Source organism: Podarcis gaigeae, assembly GCF_964106915.1.
Source record: "Podarcis gaigeae genome assembly, chromosome: 11".
Taxonomy (NCBI): Eukaryota; Metazoa; Chordata; class Lepidosauria; order Squamata; family Lacertidae; genus Podarcis; species Podarcis gaigeae.
The window spans coordinates 6,840,636-6,863,149 of NC_139687.1; the positions used below are offsets into that span (position 1 = coordinate 6,840,636).

The 22,514-nt window shown below is 41.1% G+C and overlaps 1 protein-coding gene across 9 annotated transcripts in view; it reads left to right on the forward strand.

Annotated features, from left to right (window-relative positions):
• NTRK2 (neurotrophic receptor tyrosine kinase 2) overlaps positions 1 to 22,514 on the forward strand; it is a 188,204-nt gene that overhangs the window by 77,507 nt on the left and 88,183 nt on the right. For 6 of the 9 annotated variants that reach the window (XM_083701950.1, XM_083701952.1, XM_083701954.1 and 3 more), the window contains one exon: positions 15,320 to 15,385. The exons of the other annotated variants lie outside the window; for them this stretch is intronic. In XM_083701950.1, the coding sequence (XP_083558076.1) occupies positions 15,320 to 15,385 (66 nt within the window). The remainder of the gene's footprint in view (positions 1 to 15,319; positions 15,386 to 22,514) is intronic. 9 annotated transcript variants of the gene reach the window in all.

Genomic DNA, 22,514 nt, shown 5'->3' on the forward strand with positions numbered 1-22,514 from the left:
GTGTATCCAAACAGGGTGGTTTTAGGAAGATTGTGTTGTGGACAAGGCATCTTGAGTCAGATCAGGGACTTCCTAATCTTCCTAGCCGCTATGTGGCTTCAGCTGTCCAAAGCATGCCCAACTTCCTTTTGCTTTTCCCCCCTGAAAACCAAAACCAAATTGACTGCATAAGACCCAGAGCTCAAGAGGGATTGAGGTGAAGAGCTGGGGGGAGGGACAGGGGCTTGTCTTCTCACTCACGATAGAATAGAGCGTTAAAACCAAAGTCTTTAAAGAGCCTAGGTCTATCAATCCAGTTTGCTCGACGTGTTTAGAAAAAGAATTATCTTAGAGCATTCCTGATTGCAGTTTATCAACACATAATCCTACCCCTGTTATCTGACTTATTTGATGCAAACCAGTCAAGAGCTTTATGTTTGATCCATCCTTACAGATGCAATGCAATTATATTTCCATCCCATTCCCCAAATGATCCATCCTTACAGATGCAATGCTATTATATTTCCAACCCATTCCCCAAATGTTGGTCCTCACTGCAGTCTCTTACTACAACCCTTAGGGAAACGTGCCAAAAAATAGCACTACATTGCTAAATTTTTCACCTGGCTCAAATCCAGCTCATCTTTCACTGATAATCTCTCTCACAGTTCTTTAAATATACCTACATAAGGGCCAAACTAAAGCACACAATAATACAGTGCTCCTGTATTATGTAGCAATCATTTGTACCCTGCTAAATTGTTCTCTGGGACGCGGGTGGCGCTGCGGGTTAAAGCCTCAGCGCCTAGGGCTTGCCGATCGAAAGGTCGGTGGTTCGAATCCCCGCTGCGGGGTGCGCTCCCGTTGCTCGGTCCCAGCGCCTGCCAACCTAGCAGTTCGAAAGCACCCCCGGGTGCAAGTAGATAAATAGGGACCGCTTACCAGCGGGAAGGTAAACGGCGTTTCCGTGTGCGGCTCTGGCTCACCAGATGCAGCGATGTCACGCTGGCCACGTGACCCGGAATTGTCTGCGGACAGCGCTGGCCCCTGGCCTCTTGAGTGAGATGGGCGCACAACCCCAGAGTCTGGCAAGACTGGCCCGTACGGGCAGGGGTACCTTTACCTTTACCTTTAAATTGTTCTCTAGTTCATATCCTACCCATTACTTGGGCATTTTTTCTTCATAGTCTCTGCGCATGCACACACATGGATTTTGTGCATGTGCGGAGTACCTTTCAGAAGTTTCTAGCAGTTTTTGTGTGTGAAGGTCTCCCATACCGTGCATGCTTTAATGACTTCTCTGCCGCTCCCATGACTACCCCACCAACATCTGGAGTGATGAGCTCCTCTCCATCATCCTCTGCTTCTATTCTAAGTTATTATGGTGACTGCTGTCACAGCAGCAGAGCCCTTCAGTGTAGGTTTCCATTTTTAAAAGGTTTTCGACAATCTACCATGCCTCTTCCCAGTGAAGGAGCTCCTTATTCTCAAAGTCTCCCTTGACATCCTTGTGATTGATGACACTTCCTGCTACTCGATCTTGACTCTTCTGCTTCTTCCTGAGTTCCTTCACCTCACTTTTACCTTACACCTCTGTTATTCCCTTGTTTCTGGATCTATAGCCATGACACCCATCACTACTTTGCTCATGCTGAAGACTGTGATCTCTGGAAAGAAGAGCACCCATCTTCTCTATGGTCCAGTTCCTGGAGCCTTTCACCAATTTATTGTGATGATAAGAGGCAAATATGCATCAGATTGGAGCAGAGGTTCCTGTGCATATATCACATATGGATTCCTGCTATAGGTTAGGGATCTCTTTCTGTACTAACAGTATTACACATTAGCCTCCAGAATTGTGGAGACACACACCCATAAGGTTTCAAAGCCGCCACTGGGATAGGGATCCAGCTCCATCAACTTTCACAGTCCTTCTGCTTTGATTATCTCTATGGAGTCTGTTAGTTGAACTACAGTAGATGGACTAGCAGGTGCTTATTTCAACATGACCTCAAAGCAGGAAAGTGTGTTTAGTTTCCAGTGCTTTTTTTCTTTAAAAAAATGTTTAGGGCTACTCATTTTCCTACTCATATTGAAATACTGCCCCTCAATGTGGCCAAACTTAGATTCACAAAATGTTTAAGGGTATGCATACCCCTGCATACCCCAGAAAAAAGCACTGAGTATCTCCATGTGGACATTAGAACTCCTGCTGTAGAGTTCTTTGGGTGTTTTCTTCCGTTACTGTACCCATTGAAACCCCTTTACTCTTGGCCTTTCACTTGAACCAGGGAAGTCTCTGAAAGAGCTGGACAGATATTTGGGCACTTCATTTTGCAACGCAAAAAAAGAGTTACCTTAGCACTATGCTGTTGGGTTCTGTCTGATTCTGTGACACAGTTAGGGGTGGTGGCTGATGTCCTATTGCTGTGATATATCTTACCTGATCTCAGGAACAGCAGAGTTTCATCCTAGAAAGAAGGAAACAAAGAAAGCAGTGTGTGCCAAACTGTAGCATGCATGCACAGTAGCTAGGGTTCCTTCGGGACTCTGATCTAGAGACTATATCCTCTTGGGGTGATGTTGTGCCAGTGAATGCATTAGCAATTCCCTTTATCTAGCCTATAAATTCCAAATCCTGCGTTAGAGTCAGCTAACATATATCTCTGCAAGCAACTAGTGCTTCAAAGGAGCCTCATGAGGGAAAGGGAGCCAGGCAGCTTACCAAAAAAGGAGCCAAAAGAACATTGAATGAGCATTAAAGATGCTCTGGTCAAATGGGAACTGAAGCAATATCCTTTGTTTTACTTTGACTTCAATACAGCACCTACCATATTTTTCCATGTATAACATGCCCCCGTGTATAAGACAACCCCTATTTTTGGGGACTCCAAATTTAGGAAATGGGGGGAGGATTGCCCAGAGTTTTTGGGCTTTTATGGGGGGGGGGGTTGCTGACAATCTCTCACCTGCCTGACCGCTGATGCCAATCGCCCACCCACTTGCTGCCAAGGCCTTGCCGCAGCTACTAATCACCCACCCAATCGCTGATTACAATCTCCTGCTCACGGCTGCCACCAATCGCATGTCCCCCCTCTGCACTATCCGTGTATAAGTTGACCCCCAATTTTTAACAATATTGTTGTTAAAAATCCCATCTTATACACGGATAAATATGGTATATTGTACCAAGGATAAATTGTTCAATTGTAGCCTGACACATTTCAATGGCAGTTTATAAAATTGGATACTCCATTTCTATTTTTTTTAAAAAATAATATTTATTACTTTTAAACCTTACAAAAAAGAAAAAAGGAAAGAAAAATAAAAGAAGGAGAAAACAATACAATACAATATATAAACAATACACAACACAACATTAACACAATAAACTAAACAAAACAGAGCAAAAACAATTTAAAACACACATCCTACCATTTCAGTACCCTATCTTTCATTCCCTTGTTTCAACGACCTCTCACCTCCCTTTTTGTATTCCACTTCTATTAATTACTTCAGCAATTCCTTTCCATCTTTCTCTATTTTCTATCATATAATTATCTTAACATTTTTTAACCTTATTTTCCATTAATACTATAATACTTATTTGTGCTTAATTCCTTATAACATTTCTACTAAAGCCATATAACTTCATTCCAACATTGTTCTAACACTCATTAATTTTACAATATTTCTATAAATAGTCTTTGAACTTTTTCCAATCTTCTTCCACCATCTCTTCTCCCTGGTCTCGGATTCTGCCAGTCATTTCCGCCAATTCCATATAGTCCATCAACCTGGTAATCTTCTGTCCGAGGCTCTTAACTCTTTTCCAAGTCCCTTGGAACTTGGATACATTCCATTTCTAGATGGAATTACTGTACTACGTTTTTTTTGTATTCTCCCCTTTCCAGCCAAGCACCATTATAGTGCCTGTTCCTTTAGTTTTGAACACCTTGATGAATGGATGAATGAATGACTGAATCTTTATTTGCGTCAGCCATCAGCCATAGCAATAAAACAACAATACAATATACAAAGAATAGAAATAAAAAGTCAATTATAGGCTTATTTTGCAGATGGTAGGCTCCAGCAGGACCTGGCATTTTGTTCTTAAGCCTATAAGCCTATCCTGTGTATGCTTTTACCAATAAGTAGGGCGGAGAGTATGCAGAGATGAATTGCATTTCCCAGCAGTTTTTACAAGCTCTCCTCCCGCATACACCCTATTAATCATAATTATGAATATTTTACTACTAATAAAGACATTTGAAACTATATCAACTGGTGCTTTCTTTCAAATATTTTGGCACTGTTAGGGCTGGGTGATACCTGGTTTTCAACAATGTGATATATCACCAGCTAAATATCATGATATAATGATATATTACAATGTCTGCAATAAGGAGGAAGAAAGAAATAAGGTGGGGAGGGAGAAGCAGCTGAGATACATGGCCCAGCCCTACAGCTGACCCCCATGCCACTCTGACTCATGCCGGAGGGGTGGGGGTGGGGCTTCCTTGAACTTCTCAGCTGAATCGCAGAAGCCTCCTTGCCCCCCAGCTGGGCATGCCCTCATGCTGTTCTGGCCCATGTGAGCCGGAAGGGTGGGTTTCCTTAAGCTACAGCATCAGCTAGCCTCACAAAACAATGCTTTCTGTCAGTGGCTTGCACACGAGGGAGGAAAGAGCGCTTGCTCACTCAATTCAGGGAGACACAGAAGCACCGTCCGGCTTCCCTGTTTTTCCAATATGGTCATACCTCGGAAGTCAAATGGAATCCATTCCAGAAGTCCGTTCGACTTCCAAAACGTTTGGAAACCAAGGCGCAGCTTCTGATTGGCTGCAGAAAGTTCCTTCAGCCAATCGGAACCTATGGAACCCACATCAGACATTTGGATTCCAAAGAAAGTTCGCAAACTGGAACACTCACTTCCAGGTTTGCAGCGTTCAGGAGCCAAAACATTTGACTTGTAAGGTGTTCAACTTCCGAGGTACAACTGTATCATGATTTTTGCATAGCACACACACACACACACACACACACACACACACACACAAAGTGCAGCACCTCTACACTCATACACACACACACACACACACACACACACACACCAGTGGCTCCTATGCCACTTTTTCTTTTCCTAGTGGTACTATCACGATTGTCTCCTTATCCTTGAAAGCCTGTTTATGTTCTTGAGTAATTTACATTCCCTCCACCATAGAAAAAACATAGCTGTTGTTTTTGTATTTCAACCAAACTAAAAATGGTGGGGTGTTGTTTTTTTAACCTTTCTCGCTGTTTTCTGCTGTATAGATTGAAATCATAGGTATTCATTTCTAGCTACCTAGCCTGATAGAGTTGGAAACACCATTCACCTCCTAATTGCTGCAAGGACCTGACACATTAAGAGTGGAAATGGTGATATCGCTGTGTAAGCTAATAGAATTGTGTTACTGTAGGAAGGCATGAATTTGACACCATGTACTAATTTTCACTGCTGTCAATAGCATTACATTGTCCTTGGGGCCAGAGTTAAATGAAATGTCCCTGTTCCTCTCAAATACGTTTTTTTAATGGACAGTTTCTGGCTGTTGGAAGTTTGTTGTTGCATTAACTAATCAGCGAGAATATTTATTTCAAAGATTTTTCCCAGTCCATTTCTGTGACAAACCCTGTCTTGAGTTCTAAAGCAAACCTATAACATTGTATAAAGTGTTATTATATTTTACAACAAGGATGGAGGATTTGTGGTCTGCCAGATGTTGCTGGACTACAGCTGCCATCATCTGACTATGTTAGCTGGAGTTGAAGGGAGTTGGGAATCCAAGAAGCATCTTGTGGGCCACCCCTGCTCCAAATGAAGGCCCCAGCCACTAATTGTTGTTGTTGTTGTTCTTATTTTATTTATATGCTACCCATCTGACTGGGTTGCCCCAGTTACTCTAAGTGGCTCCCAACAAAAAAATAGTAAAAACATCATACATCACTAGGTGTTGCCATCATCACAATGGACCACTTTGCTCTATTTGTTGTTGTTGTTTAGTCGTGTCTGACTCTTCGTGACCCCATGGACCAGAGCACACCAGGCACTCCTGTCTTCCACTGCCTCCTGCAGTTTGGTCAAACTCATGCTGGTAGCTTCGAGAACACTGTCCCACCATCTCGTCCTCTGCCGTCCCCTTCTCCTTGTGCCCTTCATCTTTCCAAACATCAGGGTCTTTTCCAGGGAGTCTTCTCTTCTCATGAGGAGGCCAAAGTATTGGAGCCTCAGCTTCAGGATCTGTCCTTCCAGTGAGCACTCAGGGCTGATTTCCTTAAGAATGGATAGGTTTGTTCTTCTTGCAGTCCATGGGACTCTCAAGAGTCTCCTCCAGCACCAGAATTCAAAAGCATCGATTCTTCGGCGATCAGCCTTCTTTATGGTCCAGCTCTCACTTGTTCTACAGGCAGCTACAGATTGCCTCTTAGACAAGAACATCCAGGAGGAGTTCTTTCCTATCCAGAAGCTCAGGCTCAAGCTCCTACAGCTGCCTCTTGTAATATTAGCACTTCTGCCAGTAACTTAAAATATCAGGCAACTTAGGCAACTTGCTAAGCTCAAATGACTCAAATACTTTGGCTTAACAGGGCTGCAGAGTGTTCATTGCAGAGTATCTTTGATGAATGTTACTGGTGGGACTAGCCGCTTTCCCATCCAAGTAGCCTTATTTTGCCGTTGTTGGTTTGTGCAGATGTAAAAATGATATCCAATACAGACCAGTTGTACTAAACAGTTACATTTAGAAAGCAGTTTCCCAAAGCTGAACAAAAAGGTGCTTGGTTAGGAATAGCATGCATTTTTTAGGAAGAAATTGGGGGGGGGGGGAGACTTTCACTTCATTCCACAAAGAGGTGAAGTTCAAAGTAGAGAATTGGAATTCATTAATGATTCAGAATGGTTGGTTTCCAATTCCATCCCTTTAGTCACAAGGCAAATCATGGTCGATATTTCTCTGTCAAGGTCACCACTATTGTGCCCCCCTCCCCAATTCATATGCACATTGTCACCTTTTCTTTTCCCAAAAGACCTCCTGCCCCCGCTGTATCCTGTCAGACATTTAGGAAGCCTTATCTAGCCATTCTTCCTTCATGAGGAGAAAGGCAGCGTTGGGAAACGCTGTCATTTGAGGCCAGGAAAGCAGTCCAGAACTGGATGAGACATGGCCTCTTCTCATCCTGTCTTATTTTGCAGATGATAGGCTCCAGCAGGACCTGGCATTTTGTTCTTAAGCCTATAAAAAAGAAAACAAGTGAGGAAGCGAGAGTAGATTATTATTATTATTATTATTATTATTATTATTATTATTATTATTATTATTTATAACCCACCCATCTGGCTGGGTTTCCCAATAGAATATTAAAAACATGACAAATACACAAAACATTAAAAACTTCCCTAAACAGGGACAATGTTCACCTGCCTTCTCTCCCTCCAGGCTTCCATGGAGGGAATTCTTCTTCATCCTTGGTTTAGCCTTGACCAGATGAAATTGCGTATGAAATTGCTTATGGTCACGTCAGACCAACCTTTACAGACCATGCACATATATTTTCACCAGCAGCAGCATGCATCTCTCCCCCATCAAGGCTCTGTAACTTGCCAGAAAAAGTCACTGCCAGTATGGCCTTCTGGTGGGTATGGGCCCTTTCCCAGGTCCTTCACAAAGCAGGGAAGCGTGAGTTGTTTTAGATTTTTAAATGAGCCAATCAGTTTCTGATCAAGTACAAGTTTCATACAGAGACTCTTGATACTTTTCTTCCCTGACTGAGGCACCACCTAGCCACAGTCATTCTTAGCAAAACCTGTCCTCACATCCCCACCTAGAATGGACACTGCAGATTCTGTTGTTTCAGGTATAAGGATCAGTACCAGCAATTCTATGCTTTGCCTTTCCGTCACTCTTGAACTCTGAGGCTCTTCACCAAGATCTTGGAGTGTCCAGCAGCTTTTCTCATGGAGAAGGGGATCTACAAATATCCACTCCTCAACTACCTGCATGCTTGTTTCTTTCTTTGTTCTTAGGTCCTGTTTCTTAAACATTTGGAAATAACAAGCTCTGCCCTGTAGATCCATAGTTTTGTCATCTGCAAGGATGACAAAATCAGTCACTCCTTTTGTAATTGGTTCTCAGTGTGTCCATAGAATGAGTCTTTCTGTTTCCCAGCAGCATGAACTTGGTGAGTGTACTTGTGACGCTCCTCTAACACGATGTTGTGACATGTCTTCAGTCTTCGTCCAAGCTTCTGGAAATGAATATTTCATACTTCAACTTGGGCAAGATTCTACTTCAAATTCAGATTATTGAGACTGACCCAGTGGCGTAGCATGGGTTGTCAGCACCCGGGGCAAGGCAAGTAATTTGCACCCCCTAACCTGTGGATTTGCACCCCCTAACCCGTGGATTTTCTCCCCCTAACCCTAAGCCCCAGATGTTGCGCCCGGTGCGGCCGGGCCCCCCTGCACCCCCCACGCTACGCCACTGGACTGACCCAATATATGCCTGCTTCCAAAATAAGTGTAGTGCCTCTCTGGTGATGAATACTCTCCCTGGGGAGGCTTGCCTGGCACCTTCGTTATATATATTTAGGCATCAGGCAAAAACATTCCTCTTTTCCCAGGCCTTTGGCTAATTTAACAATCTATGGCCTTTTAAACTTGGGGGGGGGGAGGGTTATTGCTTTTGTTTGTTACCATGGTATGTAGGTAACAAACAAAAAAGAAGGAAAGCAGCATAAGTTCCATGGATTAATAGTGATCCATCTGGCACTAGTATATTATACTTTGCAGACCTCATCAGGGGCCACTGTGTCCTAGTCAACATGGCTGCAAATGTGCAGTGGTGGCCAAAATGCATGTGGTTTTTAGAGCTCGTGAGCCACATTCATGCACCTCAAATCTCTTCCTTCACATTTCTCTGCTTTAACACAATCTGGGCTGTACTGACTTGGAGAATAAGTGGGCTGCCTCTAAGCTCCTAGTTATTCCACAGAAGTGATCTACATCCTCTTTGCATCTATGTCCTTTTGACTAAAAAGTATGTGGTACCACCTGGATGTTTTTGTAGCTTGATGCCAGTGGTATGGTAAAAAGAACTCAGTCTAGGCTTAAGTTATGGTAAGTGCTTTTTTTCAGGGGGTACTCAATGGTACACAGTACCTGCACCCAGTGGCGTGGCGTGGGGGGTGCAGGGGGGGCCGGCCGCATCGGGCGCAACATCTGGGGGTTAGGGTTAGGGGGCGCAAATCCATGGGTTAGGGGGTGCAAATTACTTGCCTTGCCCGGGTGCTGACAACCCACGCTATGCCACTGCCTGCACCTCTTTTTGTTGTTGTTAAAAAGCGTAGCACTTACTGTAACAACTTCATGGTGTGTTCCGGCACCCATTTTTCTAGGGGTGGAAAGCACTGGTTGTGGTGGATTTGGTTTCCTCCAAAATAGCCTTTAGTCAGGGTTGAAACAAAGAACTCTACAGAAGCAGATATCAGCCCTTGCCAGTACCCTGTAAAACTTACTGTCATCTTGCATAGTTTGTCAGCTTATTTTATGAGCCCCCCTCCAGTTCACAGGGTACCCAACCTCTTAAAGCCTTTGGACCCACTACATTCAAGATCCTGATTTTGAAGACTGACTGGTGGTGGTCACCTCAGCAAGCTGAGTATTAGAGTTTGGGATTCTGCCTTTAGGGAAAGAACTGTGTCTTTACCTGCTAGGAAATGTACTATTTAGGCCCATTAAATATTTTATTCTTAAGACTGACCTGGCCTTTTCTACAGGGTGGAAGATTTGTTTTTCTTTTCTTCTGCCAACTGCCTGCCACTCCTTGGGGGAAATTCTTGATGTATACAGAGCTCTCGTGTGTTATGTAAACAGGATGAAGCTCATTTGACAACACAGACCCTATTCTTACTTTGGAAGAAGTTATCTTTGGCAGGACAGTGTCTATGACCTTCCTGGTGCACTGGCTTCAGGAAAGTATAGATCTGCCCTCTACTTCTTGCAATTTGCAACTGTTGAAGGCATGCTTGCTTATTCCATAGGGAGTGCTGCAGCCTTGGCTTCTTGGGCCACTTTTGAGATCTTCACCAGGTATTATCCTTTGCCATGATATGCAGCAGGATCACAGGACTGTCCACCGGGGACATACTACTTTTTAATGTCCTAGCACTAGCTGCATCCTTCCCTTGAGAGAAAAAAAGAGAAAACTAGGATTTGTCTGCGAATTAGTGTTATTCTCAAGTGAACAGTGTGGTGTTCTGATCTGATGGAACATAGAAAGTTGTCTTATACAAGTCAGACCACTGGTCCACTTAGCTTGGAGTCATCTACAATGTCACAAAGATAAAGAAAGATGAACTAGAAAGAGAGAGGCCAGAGGTTTAGAAAACAAGAGTGCTAAAGTTGGGAATGCAAGATAGTTGAAGGAAGCTTCACTACACCCAAAGCTATGGGCAAATGTACTAGTTGAAAAATCTGAAAGTGATGACCCTTTGGCCAGTTAAACCCTGACTTGCTAACCTAAACCCTGACTCGCATTCACTTGACGTATTAGTGGGACATTGCTTTAGAGGGAGAATGGGATATTTCCACCTCTGATATCAGTTGCCATTCATGATTCTTATTAAATACTAGTACATTTGCATCTTTCTAGTCCACCTCTTTTTAATTTACTGGCTCCTGTTAGAATGATTGTCACAAAATGAATGCATGTAACTGAATTTTGATTAGCACTTATTTTTTTTTGGGGGGGGTGATTAGGAATGGAACCAGTGGAGAGAGGGGAATCCTTGTCCCTTCTTCCACCTTCCACTTTCTCTTTGCAGATTCCCATAGATTGTCTCACTCCGTGAGATTATAAATTGAAGGAAGATAAGGCTGTGTTCTCCTTTCACTGTCAGAGACAGTAAGCCTTCAAATGTCAGTTGCTCAGATCCTGCTTTCAGGCTTCACTGAGAAGTTGCACAGGAGGGGGAAATAGAAAGAACTTGGAGTTTGACTTTAAGGATGAACAATACCTTGGCTATTTAAATCGTGTAGATATTGCCTTCATCCCACGAGCTTGCAAATTACATTTACTTTGCAGGTGTAAACCAGTTGAATAATTCAGATGCCTTCCAGTAAAAACAGACAAATAAGTTTGGATTGTTTATATGGAAGTAGGAAAATATACAGTATGTGAGATGTCCAAAAACAAAAGAGGAATAGACATGTCTGTGTCTATCTTAATTTAACATTTGTTTTAGAAACTAGGGCACTAGATAGGGTGAATTTTTCATGACAGGCTACCAAATCTGAGAAGAATATAGGAGGCATTTGAAGATGTATCAGATATTTGGACAAGGTAAAAACATAAGCAATGGAAAGGGAAAGGAACGTATCTATGGTGATTAAATATGTTACATAATACTGGCATTAGAAGCATTTGGCTTTATCATCTATCAAGGGCACAAGTAATCAATAGCTGTTAAATATAGCAGATCCAAATTTGTAGTGGCTCATAAGACTACATCAGTCAGGGACTCTATGCTGTTCAATTTTATTAATCCCTGTGACATTATACTTACAGTTTAAGCAGGTTTCATGTATGTAATACTGATTTAATGTTGTTCATAAAAAGCCACTAATAGAAAAATCCATTTCTATTGCCTTCTCTCCCTGTGTTTCTTGGGATACACTAAATGAATGGCTATGGGAACACAATGTATTTCTGAATAGCCATTGGAAAGCATTAAATCAAAGGTGGTTGCTTGCTCATCCAGAGGTTTTTAAGGCCTGCCCTGCTGTACCCAACATCTACCCTCATATGCATAAAAATTGAGTTGTCAAATGGCCATAAGAATGCATTAGGACATCTTAGCTCTGTTGAATCAGCTACAGGCATTGCTGCCTTCTATGTCAATGAAGTGTGTTACCAAATGGCCGTAGGAATCTGTTGAGATGGGGAACTGAACTATGACCTGTATAAATCACCAAGAGCCCAACTACTACATATAGGCTATCCCACCCTGCACCCTGCAGAGGAATATACAGTACTTCTAGGATTTTGCCTAACAATATTCCAGTGTATTCATAGCCAATTGGAAAGTGCATAGGTTGTAGCTTTCCAGAACCTAGAGTCTAAGAGTATATGTGCGACTGCAAAGCTGAAGAAATAATTTAACTTTAATTAGCATGGCAGTGAGATAGCCTTGAAAACCTGGGACAGTGAGATAACATAGGTGCATGTGCTATTAGTGAGAGAGAAAACTACATTCTCATAAGCTGATTTACCCAGAAAGCTGAGCAAAAGGAGCCATCTTTTTAGAAAAGGCCTAAACATAAAAACCAGTTTTCTTGACAGGCCCCTCTCTACTCCCCACCAGCCATACTTCCACTACAGCAGCATACAGAAAAGGGCCTCTCGGGTAGATCTTCGGCAGCAAACAGGCTGGTAAGGGAGAAGGTGGTAATTTAGGTAAATACTCTCATAATAAAGCCTGCTTTTCATAAACGACCATGGGAATGCCCTGGCATATGTTGTCAGTCCTGAGACATTCCTTGTAGGCTTTAATGCCTGCCATGTCAATCAGCCCAATTTTGAATGGCCATTCCATCCAGCATTTTGGATTCTCCTCAGTTGCTTCCTCTGACCCAAACCTGTCACAGTTACCCTCATTTGCATAAAAATCAACAGCGTTTCCAGATGGCCACAGAAATGCATTCCAATGGGCTGGGATTGCACTCCTTGCCTTGTCAGCCTCCAAATAATGCTATACAAAAGTCTTGTCAACCTGAATGGCTATTAAAATGCAGAGGGTTGGCTGGAGAAGGTAATGCTTGATCGGTGCTATATAAATGCATTGCTTGGGGTGAGGAATAGGTGAATCTATCAATTTCAGTTTCTCATTTTTCCAGTTTTAAGTTCAGTTCTCCACATTTCTATAGCAGTTTGCAACTTTTGTTTTTAAAATCCTCATAAAAATTCACCAGCACGTTTGTGTGAATTTCTCCTAACATGCATGTATTTGCATGCAATTTTGTCTAATATACACACATTTGAAAAACAAATTCCGTTAATATAATGCATTTTGAATGTTATTTTCTTCATTATTTATATTTTTATGGACACTTTACCTCAGTTCATGCATTTTTGTACGCATTGCTTATTGGAGAACTGCACTGTAAAATTCAGAGAAGTGTGGTTTTGAGTGAATTTTGTATTTTGGTTTACATGTTGTTTCAAAAAGTTTAAATTAGGTCGATTCACCTTCAGATGTGAACTGAATTGAATTTCTCCCCATCTCTCCCCACTAATCACTAGTTTGCATCGGGAGTTAACAGTTGCTGCTGAAGTTCCCATTGCAAAATATTATGTGGCCAGCCTGTCTCTAGTTTCATTCTTTGTTTATGTAGGACGGTACACACTTCAGCTCTGTGATAGTGACATGATTAATACAGAGTTTACACAGAAACACATTTTGTTGCACTAAATTGAAATTGAGATTTGGCCAATAAGAAGCTGCCATATCCCAAGTCAGACCATCTACCTCAGCAATGTTTACACTCAACTGACACCATCACACCAGGGTTACAAGTTTTCCCAGCCTACCTGGAGATGCCAGGAACTGAATCTGGAACCTTCTGCATGTGAACTGTTCCCCAACTGTGGCTGACATCTATGGGCTATCAGCTCACATGTTACATTGACCCTAATAATGCAGATATACAGACTATGCCCACATGTACAAAAACATGCCCTTACTTGCTGCCTGAATGCCATGAAAGATGCCATGTCATTTAAGGTTAAGAGAAATGGAATCACTGGACTCAAAGCTGTTGTATAAAGTAGGGCAGGTTTCAATCTGTTCTGAGCAAAGTCTTGGTTTCCCCTGATCTGATTCCAAGTTTAGTCACAATTATGCATCCCACCCAGTCTCCTCAGCTGTTTATAGATAAGAATACGTGCTCACAGAGTACTTTTCCTGTCCATGCATACCCACCCAGTCAGTTCCTACTCCTCCCTCCATAACAAAAGAAAAAACTACACAGTCTTTTACTACTTCTGCACAAACTAGTTTAACTTTAGCACACTGCCTTTAATTTCAGAAGGAATTGGTACTGGTTTCCTCTACTATCTTCCTCTCGATGAGTAGCTGGAAGTTATTCCATTTACCCAGCTGCACACCCCCCCCCCCTTGCAGAAAGCAGTTAAGACAAGAGGGATGTTCCAGCCATGAATTTTTGCCCTGACTTACTGACCTACTTCTGAGTCCTCTGGAGTAGAAGCTGACAAATGCTGGATCTAAATAGAAATTCTAAAACATTCATTTAGAATGAAACACACAAACTCACTTCCCATCTAAACAGGACTGAAACAGGACTGAAATTGATGTGTGCAAACATAGACCTGGATCCAAAGAACTGCATGATCATTTCTCTGTGCCAGAGGGATCTTTGAATTTGTGCTTCTCAAAGAGCAGCTCTCTTTTGAAGCAGAGAGCAGTTTAAAAAGTGGTTTCTGATTTGGTGTGGGACTAAAAAGTCATTGTGGGTATGCCCTAAGCCCTTTTGTGCACCAGAAATGGCATTTTGGATCCAGGCCACAATTAGCAACAAGGCAATCAGGGTGGCTGGGGGGGGAAAACCAGACATGTTATTTGCATTTTTATGGCATGCACATACAAACACAGTTTTTTTAAAAAAAAATCAGTCAGTTAATTCAGAATTACAACTATCTGCTAAAATGTAGTAATCTCAGCCCTGTCTTTTCCTGCCCTTCTATCAGGTCTAAACTAGATGTGACATTAACTGCATCAATGCAATTAAACTGCAAGTTTCTTGTTATGTAAATATCGGCCAAGGGGAAGCCTTGGCAGCTTTGGAAATTGAGTGGGGAAGGGAAATATAGCTATTTATTTCCCTGCCACAGCCTCTACAAAAGCCACCTGCTAAAATGCTTTGCCTCATCTCAAATGACCCTGAGCTTGCTCAGTCTTACCCTCAGTTGCTTTTTTACATAACAAAAAGCATGTAGGTTAATTGCATCTTGTCTAGCTTTATGTATATTTCCCACCTCTTTCCTGCCAGAGAGGTGGCTGTTCATGACATGGAAGAATATGCAGAGATCTCCTTCAGTTTCTTTGTAGTAAATAATCACCCTCTGGAGGGAGGTTCTTATGAATAAATAGTTTAGGTGCAGACTGTTAAACTGGAGTGAGTGGTGCTGGTGTGAGCAATGGACTGTGCTAAATGACCTTAAGTTATGTTGAGCTTGATCAACACCCTTTTCTGTTGCATTAATGCCAGTGCATCTCGTTGCAGTTGAATTTAAACAAGTTGGTCTGGTAGACCACATGTGGCTGTCATTGCAAGACTGCGATAATGAAGGTGAGACCATTAGTTGTATAGACTCATAGCTCATGGACCAGAAGATAAAGACTAAAATCCATTTTTCTTATTAAAAATGGATATACTATGAAATGATTCCATCATAGTAGTGGTCTTAGCGCAAAACATTCTTACCATTATTGTGTTGTGTGGTCCCATATATTTCATTGGTCATTTTAGTTTCACATCCATCCATCCTAAGAGACATAGCAATTGGAGGAGAAGGAGGAATACTACCTGTCTCCAATTTGTGAAATGAAGAAGTTCAGTAGAACATATTGTTATATCTGGTGACTCCAGCCCAGAGTTTTATGGACTCTCTGATATGTGCCACAGCACTGGCACAGATTTCCCACAGCACTTAAAATTAAATAACAAAGCTCCAGTGATGTGTATGTTGCCTTCTCCCTTTAAGCCTCTGAAGAAATATTCTCTAATCATACCTTTGTTTGCCCTAAAGTTTGAGGATTTCTTAGGACTCTTTGAGTCTCATTCCAAAGACCCATTGAACCATTCACAAAACTGCTTCAGTACTTTGCAGATTGACTGGTGACATCAACATGTATTTATATTTCCATTCTAATTATAGGTCACTTACTATGCACAGTTTACAATATGATAAATCCTAATACATAATCAAAATGCATAGATGTACAATAAGCACATAGCTTATAAGCCCCTTACGTCAGGGCTGTAGTTCAGTAGTAGATAATCTGATGTGCATGCCAAAGGTCCCAGATTCTATGGTCATAAGGTCTCAGCATCTACAGCCACCGTAGAGCCACTGTCAGTCAGCATAGACATTACTGATGGACCACTGGTCTGATTCAGTATAAGGAGGCTTCCTATGTTCCTACATGAGGACTGACTCATGATACCATTTCAGTATGTGAAAGCTGTGGGGGAAAGCAGCTCTGCTCCTTTCCTTTCTGGGTATGGAAATTTTCTTGGAATCTTTTTAATGCGATTAAAAAGAGGGAAAGGGTCATAGATGAGGGGTGGCAGAGTATATATACTTTGCATTCAAAAACCTCAACTTTAATCTCTAATGTCTCCAGTTAGGAAGTTTGTGGGTTCCAAATGATGGGAAAGACATTGGCATGAGACCCTGGAGAACTTTTGCCTCATAGAGTAAACAATGCTGGGCTGGATGGGCAAATACTTATTTAACATATTTTTAGACTGCCTTTTAGGGCCATACACTCAGAAAGCAGCTTCCATCATGCATAAAAGACAATTCAAATAGTGTTTCCTGGTATTATAAGTCAGCTTTCTATGTTTCTAATGGCAGACTACTGGCAGACTGGACTGGTTTGTTATTGTTTTTATAAAAAAGCCAGCAAACTTAGTTATATGAGGAGTTCTGAGCTGAAATCTATTTGTGCTGGTGGCAGAAATGCAAATGTCACTAAATAAGATTGCCCTGGTTTAATAATAATAATAATAATAATAATAATAATAATAATAATAATAATAATAATAATATATTTGTATCCTGCCCTCCCTGGCCAAAGCCGGGCTCAGAGCAGCTAACAACAGGTAAAAATAGCACAGTGCACATAAAATCGCAGTCAGTTAATCAAAATACATTCTAAAATCAATTCAGAATCAAATTAATGGCAACCGTTGGGTTAGAGTTCTATGAAGATTACAGAAGGAGAGAGGGGGTCAGACTGTGCCCTGGCCAAAGGCCTGGCGGAACAGCTCCATCTTGCAGACCTTGTGGAAAGATGTCAAGTTCCACAGGGCCCTAGTCTCTAATATTTAGCTTTCTAGTGGTATTCCTGGTAGACCATGTAGTAAGTCACCCATAGCCTACTGTCCAACGTAGCTCAACTCTCAAATTAACTTGATGTTAATTAATTTGGTAATGTTTAATTACCATTCCATTCTTCTCGAACACTTGGGCTGAATTTCCAGAAAAGTCTTCTTAAGTTTAACTTGGAGCTAGTTAAACTTGGAAATATACCAAGGGTTTCTTTTGTTTTTCAATTCCTTAAGCATATATAGCCCCAGATCCAGCAGAGTTAAGCATGCTGAATCCCATTGAAACCATGGCTAGTTCTGTGTAGTATCTAGGCGTCTGGTAGAGACAACATCCACACTGGTAGTAGCATTATATCCTGTTCATTTTCCATCTCTTTTCACATCAGTGGTGGCTTTAGCTGAATTCATTCCCCTGTACGTTTCCATGGAAATTGTCTAAAATGACACTGTGTCCATTTCTTTACAAAATGCATGGTGCAGGTTCATATTTATTTCTTTAACTATCACCTTCCAAACACAATTTCAATGTACAAAATACCAATAAAACAGCTTTAAAAAGTGTTAAAAACAGCACAGAAAATAACAGTTCATGAATTTAAAAACAGTGCAAAGTAGGCACTCAGGCAGAGCCGAGACCTTTCCATCCAGCTGGGAAAGTCTGTTGGAACAAAAACATCTCCAAATGTTTCCAGAAAGTGCAGAGGGTGGGTTCATGTTGTATCTCGACAGGAATGTTGTCCTACAAAACAGGTTCTTGTAGAATCGATGTAGTAGGTGCAGGGGTTTACACATAATGAGAATAAACTTCTAGGTACACTAGTAATAGCAAAAATACCATTTTTTTAAACACACTGTAAAGTTTTCCGATAACTTCAATACAACATAATTTTAATTTAATTTAATTCAGTCTTGCTATTCTTAGCAAGAGCTGCCACTGTAACCAGATCTCATATAGATCTGTACTCGCCATCTTTTTCAGTATCGGTACAGGATGGTTTTATGATGCAGCCCATTGCAATTATTTGCAATTATTTGCAATGTGAGCCAGATGTAAATTCATAGCACAAAACCTGCCAGCGTATCGTTTTGAAAGGAAGTTTATTCAAAAGCTGTAGTCTTTTTAATGCCCTTCATTCTCACTAATCAATAAAAAAGCAAGGAACTATATCTTCAACACAAGCAGAATCGTAGGAGGAAGTGCTTATTAGACATTGCACAGGGCAATGTGAGAGTAATGACTCTGCGTTTGAGAAATGCATCGTAAATCCTAGATTAAAATGCTGAATACAATTTATATTTCTCTTTCTGTCTTGTGCCAGGAAGATGTATATGCTGTTCAAGGTTTCAGTGGGAGAGAACACCGTCAAGTAGCCTAAAATAGCCCATTACAGGCAAGGCCACTGCAAAAGAGTTTAAGGAAATCCGCAATCATTGCCGGCAGGGCATGAGGCTATTAACCCTGCCCATATTTTTGCTGTCAGAAATGCTGAGTCTGTGGGTCACATCTTAACATCCTACCCCACTAATTCATTTTATACTGAGATCAGTGTTAACACTTTTCCAAAAATTAAAGCGTGTACAATTCCATTTCTCTCTCACACACAGATACACTTTTATTTTATGAACTTGTGGATAGATTATTTAAGCTATTAAACATATGAATGAACACTATCAATAGCAATCACATTAATTATTCCAATGTGTCTCCTTAAATTATAAACTTTGTTTCTGTAGACGTTGAGAATATATGGCTTGGCAGTTAATAAGGAATGTGACTTTTATTAGTTGTACAAGAAACTGCATTTTAAAAAACACTACCACCACCACATGTGTCTCATACATACTTCTTTCTGTGTTGAGGACTGTGGACAAAAATGTTAACAATAATAATGCAGTAGTCTGATATTGTGGTGTTTTGGTAGGTTGTGTCTATAGCTCCACAATGGTTATGTGTCTGAGGCAGTTCAAGAAAGACTAATAATGGGACTCAAGACTCTTGTGTTATGCTCATTTCACCCATTGACAGGATATGTGACCTTGTTTGATGATTCACTTAACCTTCCTGTGCATTGATTAATTAATGTGCGAATGGAGTGTAATCATTAGAAATTGTCTAAAGTTACACAGTAAGGGCTCCTCACTAGATTACTACCTGTTATTTGGGCCTGAGTATTTGTTTCAGCTACCATGTAAGAAAACCAGCCAGAATCGCATGCAGATAGGTTAAATGTTTCTTGTTGGATGCTGCATTTATCTTAGGGCAAGATTTATTTTGTTTCTTACATGTGTAGTCAAAACTGGGAAATTCAATCAATGTGGTGAGATCCTGTACAAATGTACCGGTGGATGGTTACACTGCAGGTAAAAGGATTCATAACTAAATCTATGCTTTCCTTTGCCATTAGAGAAAGTGGAGTGGACTGCCAGTATTCTACAAATTTTACCTATAAACCAGAAGCTCTCAAGCATATTACTGATTGTCGTGCTCACAGCTGAACATTCTGTATGGGAAGTGGGGAATAGTAACTTACGTGGAGAGCCCACATCATAGAAGATAAGCAGAAGTATTTGATCTGCTAATCATGCCTCTCATATAGCAAACACCATACAATGATGTTTCTTTAACATTTTGAACAGGTCTCACTTCCAATGTTATTCACCTTTCTGTCCTCATCTCTATTATATTGTCGATACATGGAGGCATAATCCATCACACATAGCTATGTGGATGTGTGTGTTGCTCTCATACTCAGGGTTCTCCCCTCTTTCTCCCCTTCCAGCCAGAATCTGGCCCTTTCCACTTCACCCCACCAACCAGTTAAAAAAATAAAATGGCAAGAATATAGCAGTTGTCTTCAGTGTTCAACACAGCTGCTGGTAGCTGTGATTACAAAAACCATACAGGTTGTGGGTACGATTAAGAAAACAACGTGTCCCACAATTTGAGAAACACTATCATAAGTTTAAAATACCATATTTTTCTCTCTGTAAGATGCACCAGACCACAAGATGCACCTAGTTTTTGGAGGAGGAAAACAAGAAAAAAAATATTCTGAATCTCAGAAGCCAGAACAGCAAGAGGGATCGCTGCGCAGTGAAAGCAGCAATCCCTCTTGTGTTCTAGCTTCTGGGATAGCTGCACAGCCTGCATTCGCCCCATAAGACGCACACACATTTCCCCTTACTTTTTAGGAGGGGAAAAGTGAGTCTTATAGAGCAAAAAATACAGTAACCTTTTTTTGCAAATGTAGAGAGGTTACCCTTCCTAAAAGGCAGTCATCTGAGAGAGAGATTTGAGCTCCCCCCCCCTCTCTCTCTCTCTCTCACACACACACACACACACACAGAGAGAGAGATAGCTAAAGGAAGCTTAAAAGGCAAACTTCATAGAATTCTGAGAAATTTATGTATTAGCTGTAGCTATAATTTCCCATGAAATTTTAGATTAAGAGGCTTTTTCTGAATATTTTATCTACTGCTTGGCATTATGATGATGATACACGGAAACAGTTTCCAGAAATCCAGGCAGGAACATTCCCTGGCTTTCTGATAAAATAAATAAATAAATAAATAAATAAATAAATAAATACAAGGCGGCAACATTAGCAAGCATTGCGAAGTAGCAACTGAACAGGATAAATTATTTCATTTCACTTTCTTCTTGGAATCAGAACTGAACAAATTTGATAAAATTTCCTTTTTAGGTAACATTGCAGCAGCATCCTTCTTTTTTTTATATTGCTTCCCTTTAACACTCCGCTATTCTTCATTTCTCTCCTAATAAATCATTCTTCATTTAAATGGGTCACAGATACAAGTCTTGTTACGGATTATGTCTGCATCTTGTTTAAAATAGCTGAGATTGCATAGGGTATGAAATAACACCAATATGCTTGAGATATATGAGGAAATATAGTGGGAGACAGAAATGGAGTTCAATTTTAGTCAGAATTTAAAGCCAGAAGAATTTTCAGACTCTGCGTCTCCAATTTGAATCACAGAGTCGTGGTGATCATTTTAGGCCATTTAGCCCAACTCAGTGCATGAAATCCAGCGCTGTCCAGGCTCAGCTTGAAGACCTCTGGATCGCAAGAGCCCACCACCTTTCTAGATAATTGTTTCCATTGTCAAACTGATCTTACCATTCTGCTTCTCCTAATGTAAAACCAAAATCTACCCTTCCTGTAATGACTTAAGTCCATTAGATCTATGTGATATGCACATCATACATTTAAAGCATGTTGCATCCTCTAAAAAATCCTGAGACTTTTAAGTTTAACCCTTGCAGAACTATGTTTTCCAGGACCCTAAGCAAACTACAGTTCCCAGAATTCTTTAGGGAAAGCTATACTTTGAATGCCATGTTTTTTAAATGGTGTGGATGTAGCCCTAGTGTAAAGCCTTAGGGTTCTGTAATTGAGAAGAGGGGCGGATTGGCAATAACTCCAAAGTCTATGAAAATAATCCATTATCTCTTAAAAGTAAACAACAACAGCAACAAACTATTCACATAACCAGTCAATGACCCATTATAAAAACAAATGCACAAAACAAAGCGTTCCAGAAGGACACAACTCAAACCACTGTGGCTTCCTTGGCAATAGTGGATTTTATTAACAAATAATGTCAGCTAACTGTTTCTATTTAAGTCTGGCACAAGTCCATCTGGCACAGGTCTTTCAGTCTGTCAGAATTCACTTTCTTTCTGTTCACTTTGATTCCTTCCATTTCTTCCTCTGGTTGTGTTCTTCAGCTTCTCTCAGATCTCATCTCATTCCTGTCTTTATTTACTTGAGGCCTCACTTCCCATTTGACAATTCTCACCATTTTGTGCTTTGTACATCTGGTCTTGTAGAGCCATCAGGAGCAGGCATGGCACTAACTTTGCCCTCTGGAGTAGCAAAGAACAAGTCTTTTCTCTCTTCTGTGTGACAGCTCTTTAGATATTTGAAGAGTTCTACCATGCCGCGCTCAGTCTTCTCTTCTCCAGGCTAAACATATTTAGCCCCATCACCCTTTCCTAATAGCACTTGTTTTTATACCGCCGACCATTTTGGTCGCTCTCCTCCAAACCCATTCCAATTAAGGACACACTCATTCTTCGCCTATCCCTCACATGATGGGGAAAATATGAGGTACCAGGCCACGTTCAGAGCCCTGCAGCAACCCTCCCTCCAGTTTGATGAGGAACTATTGATGAGAACTCTTTATAATCACCTGTGAATCCACATGGCTGTATTCTCCTATAACCTGCATGTAAACAGTTTGCTAATCAAAATGTAGTGTGTGTGTGTGTGTGTGAGAGAGAGAGAGAGAGATGCTTTTTTGAAATCAACATAAGCAAGGTTACTTCAATGCATGG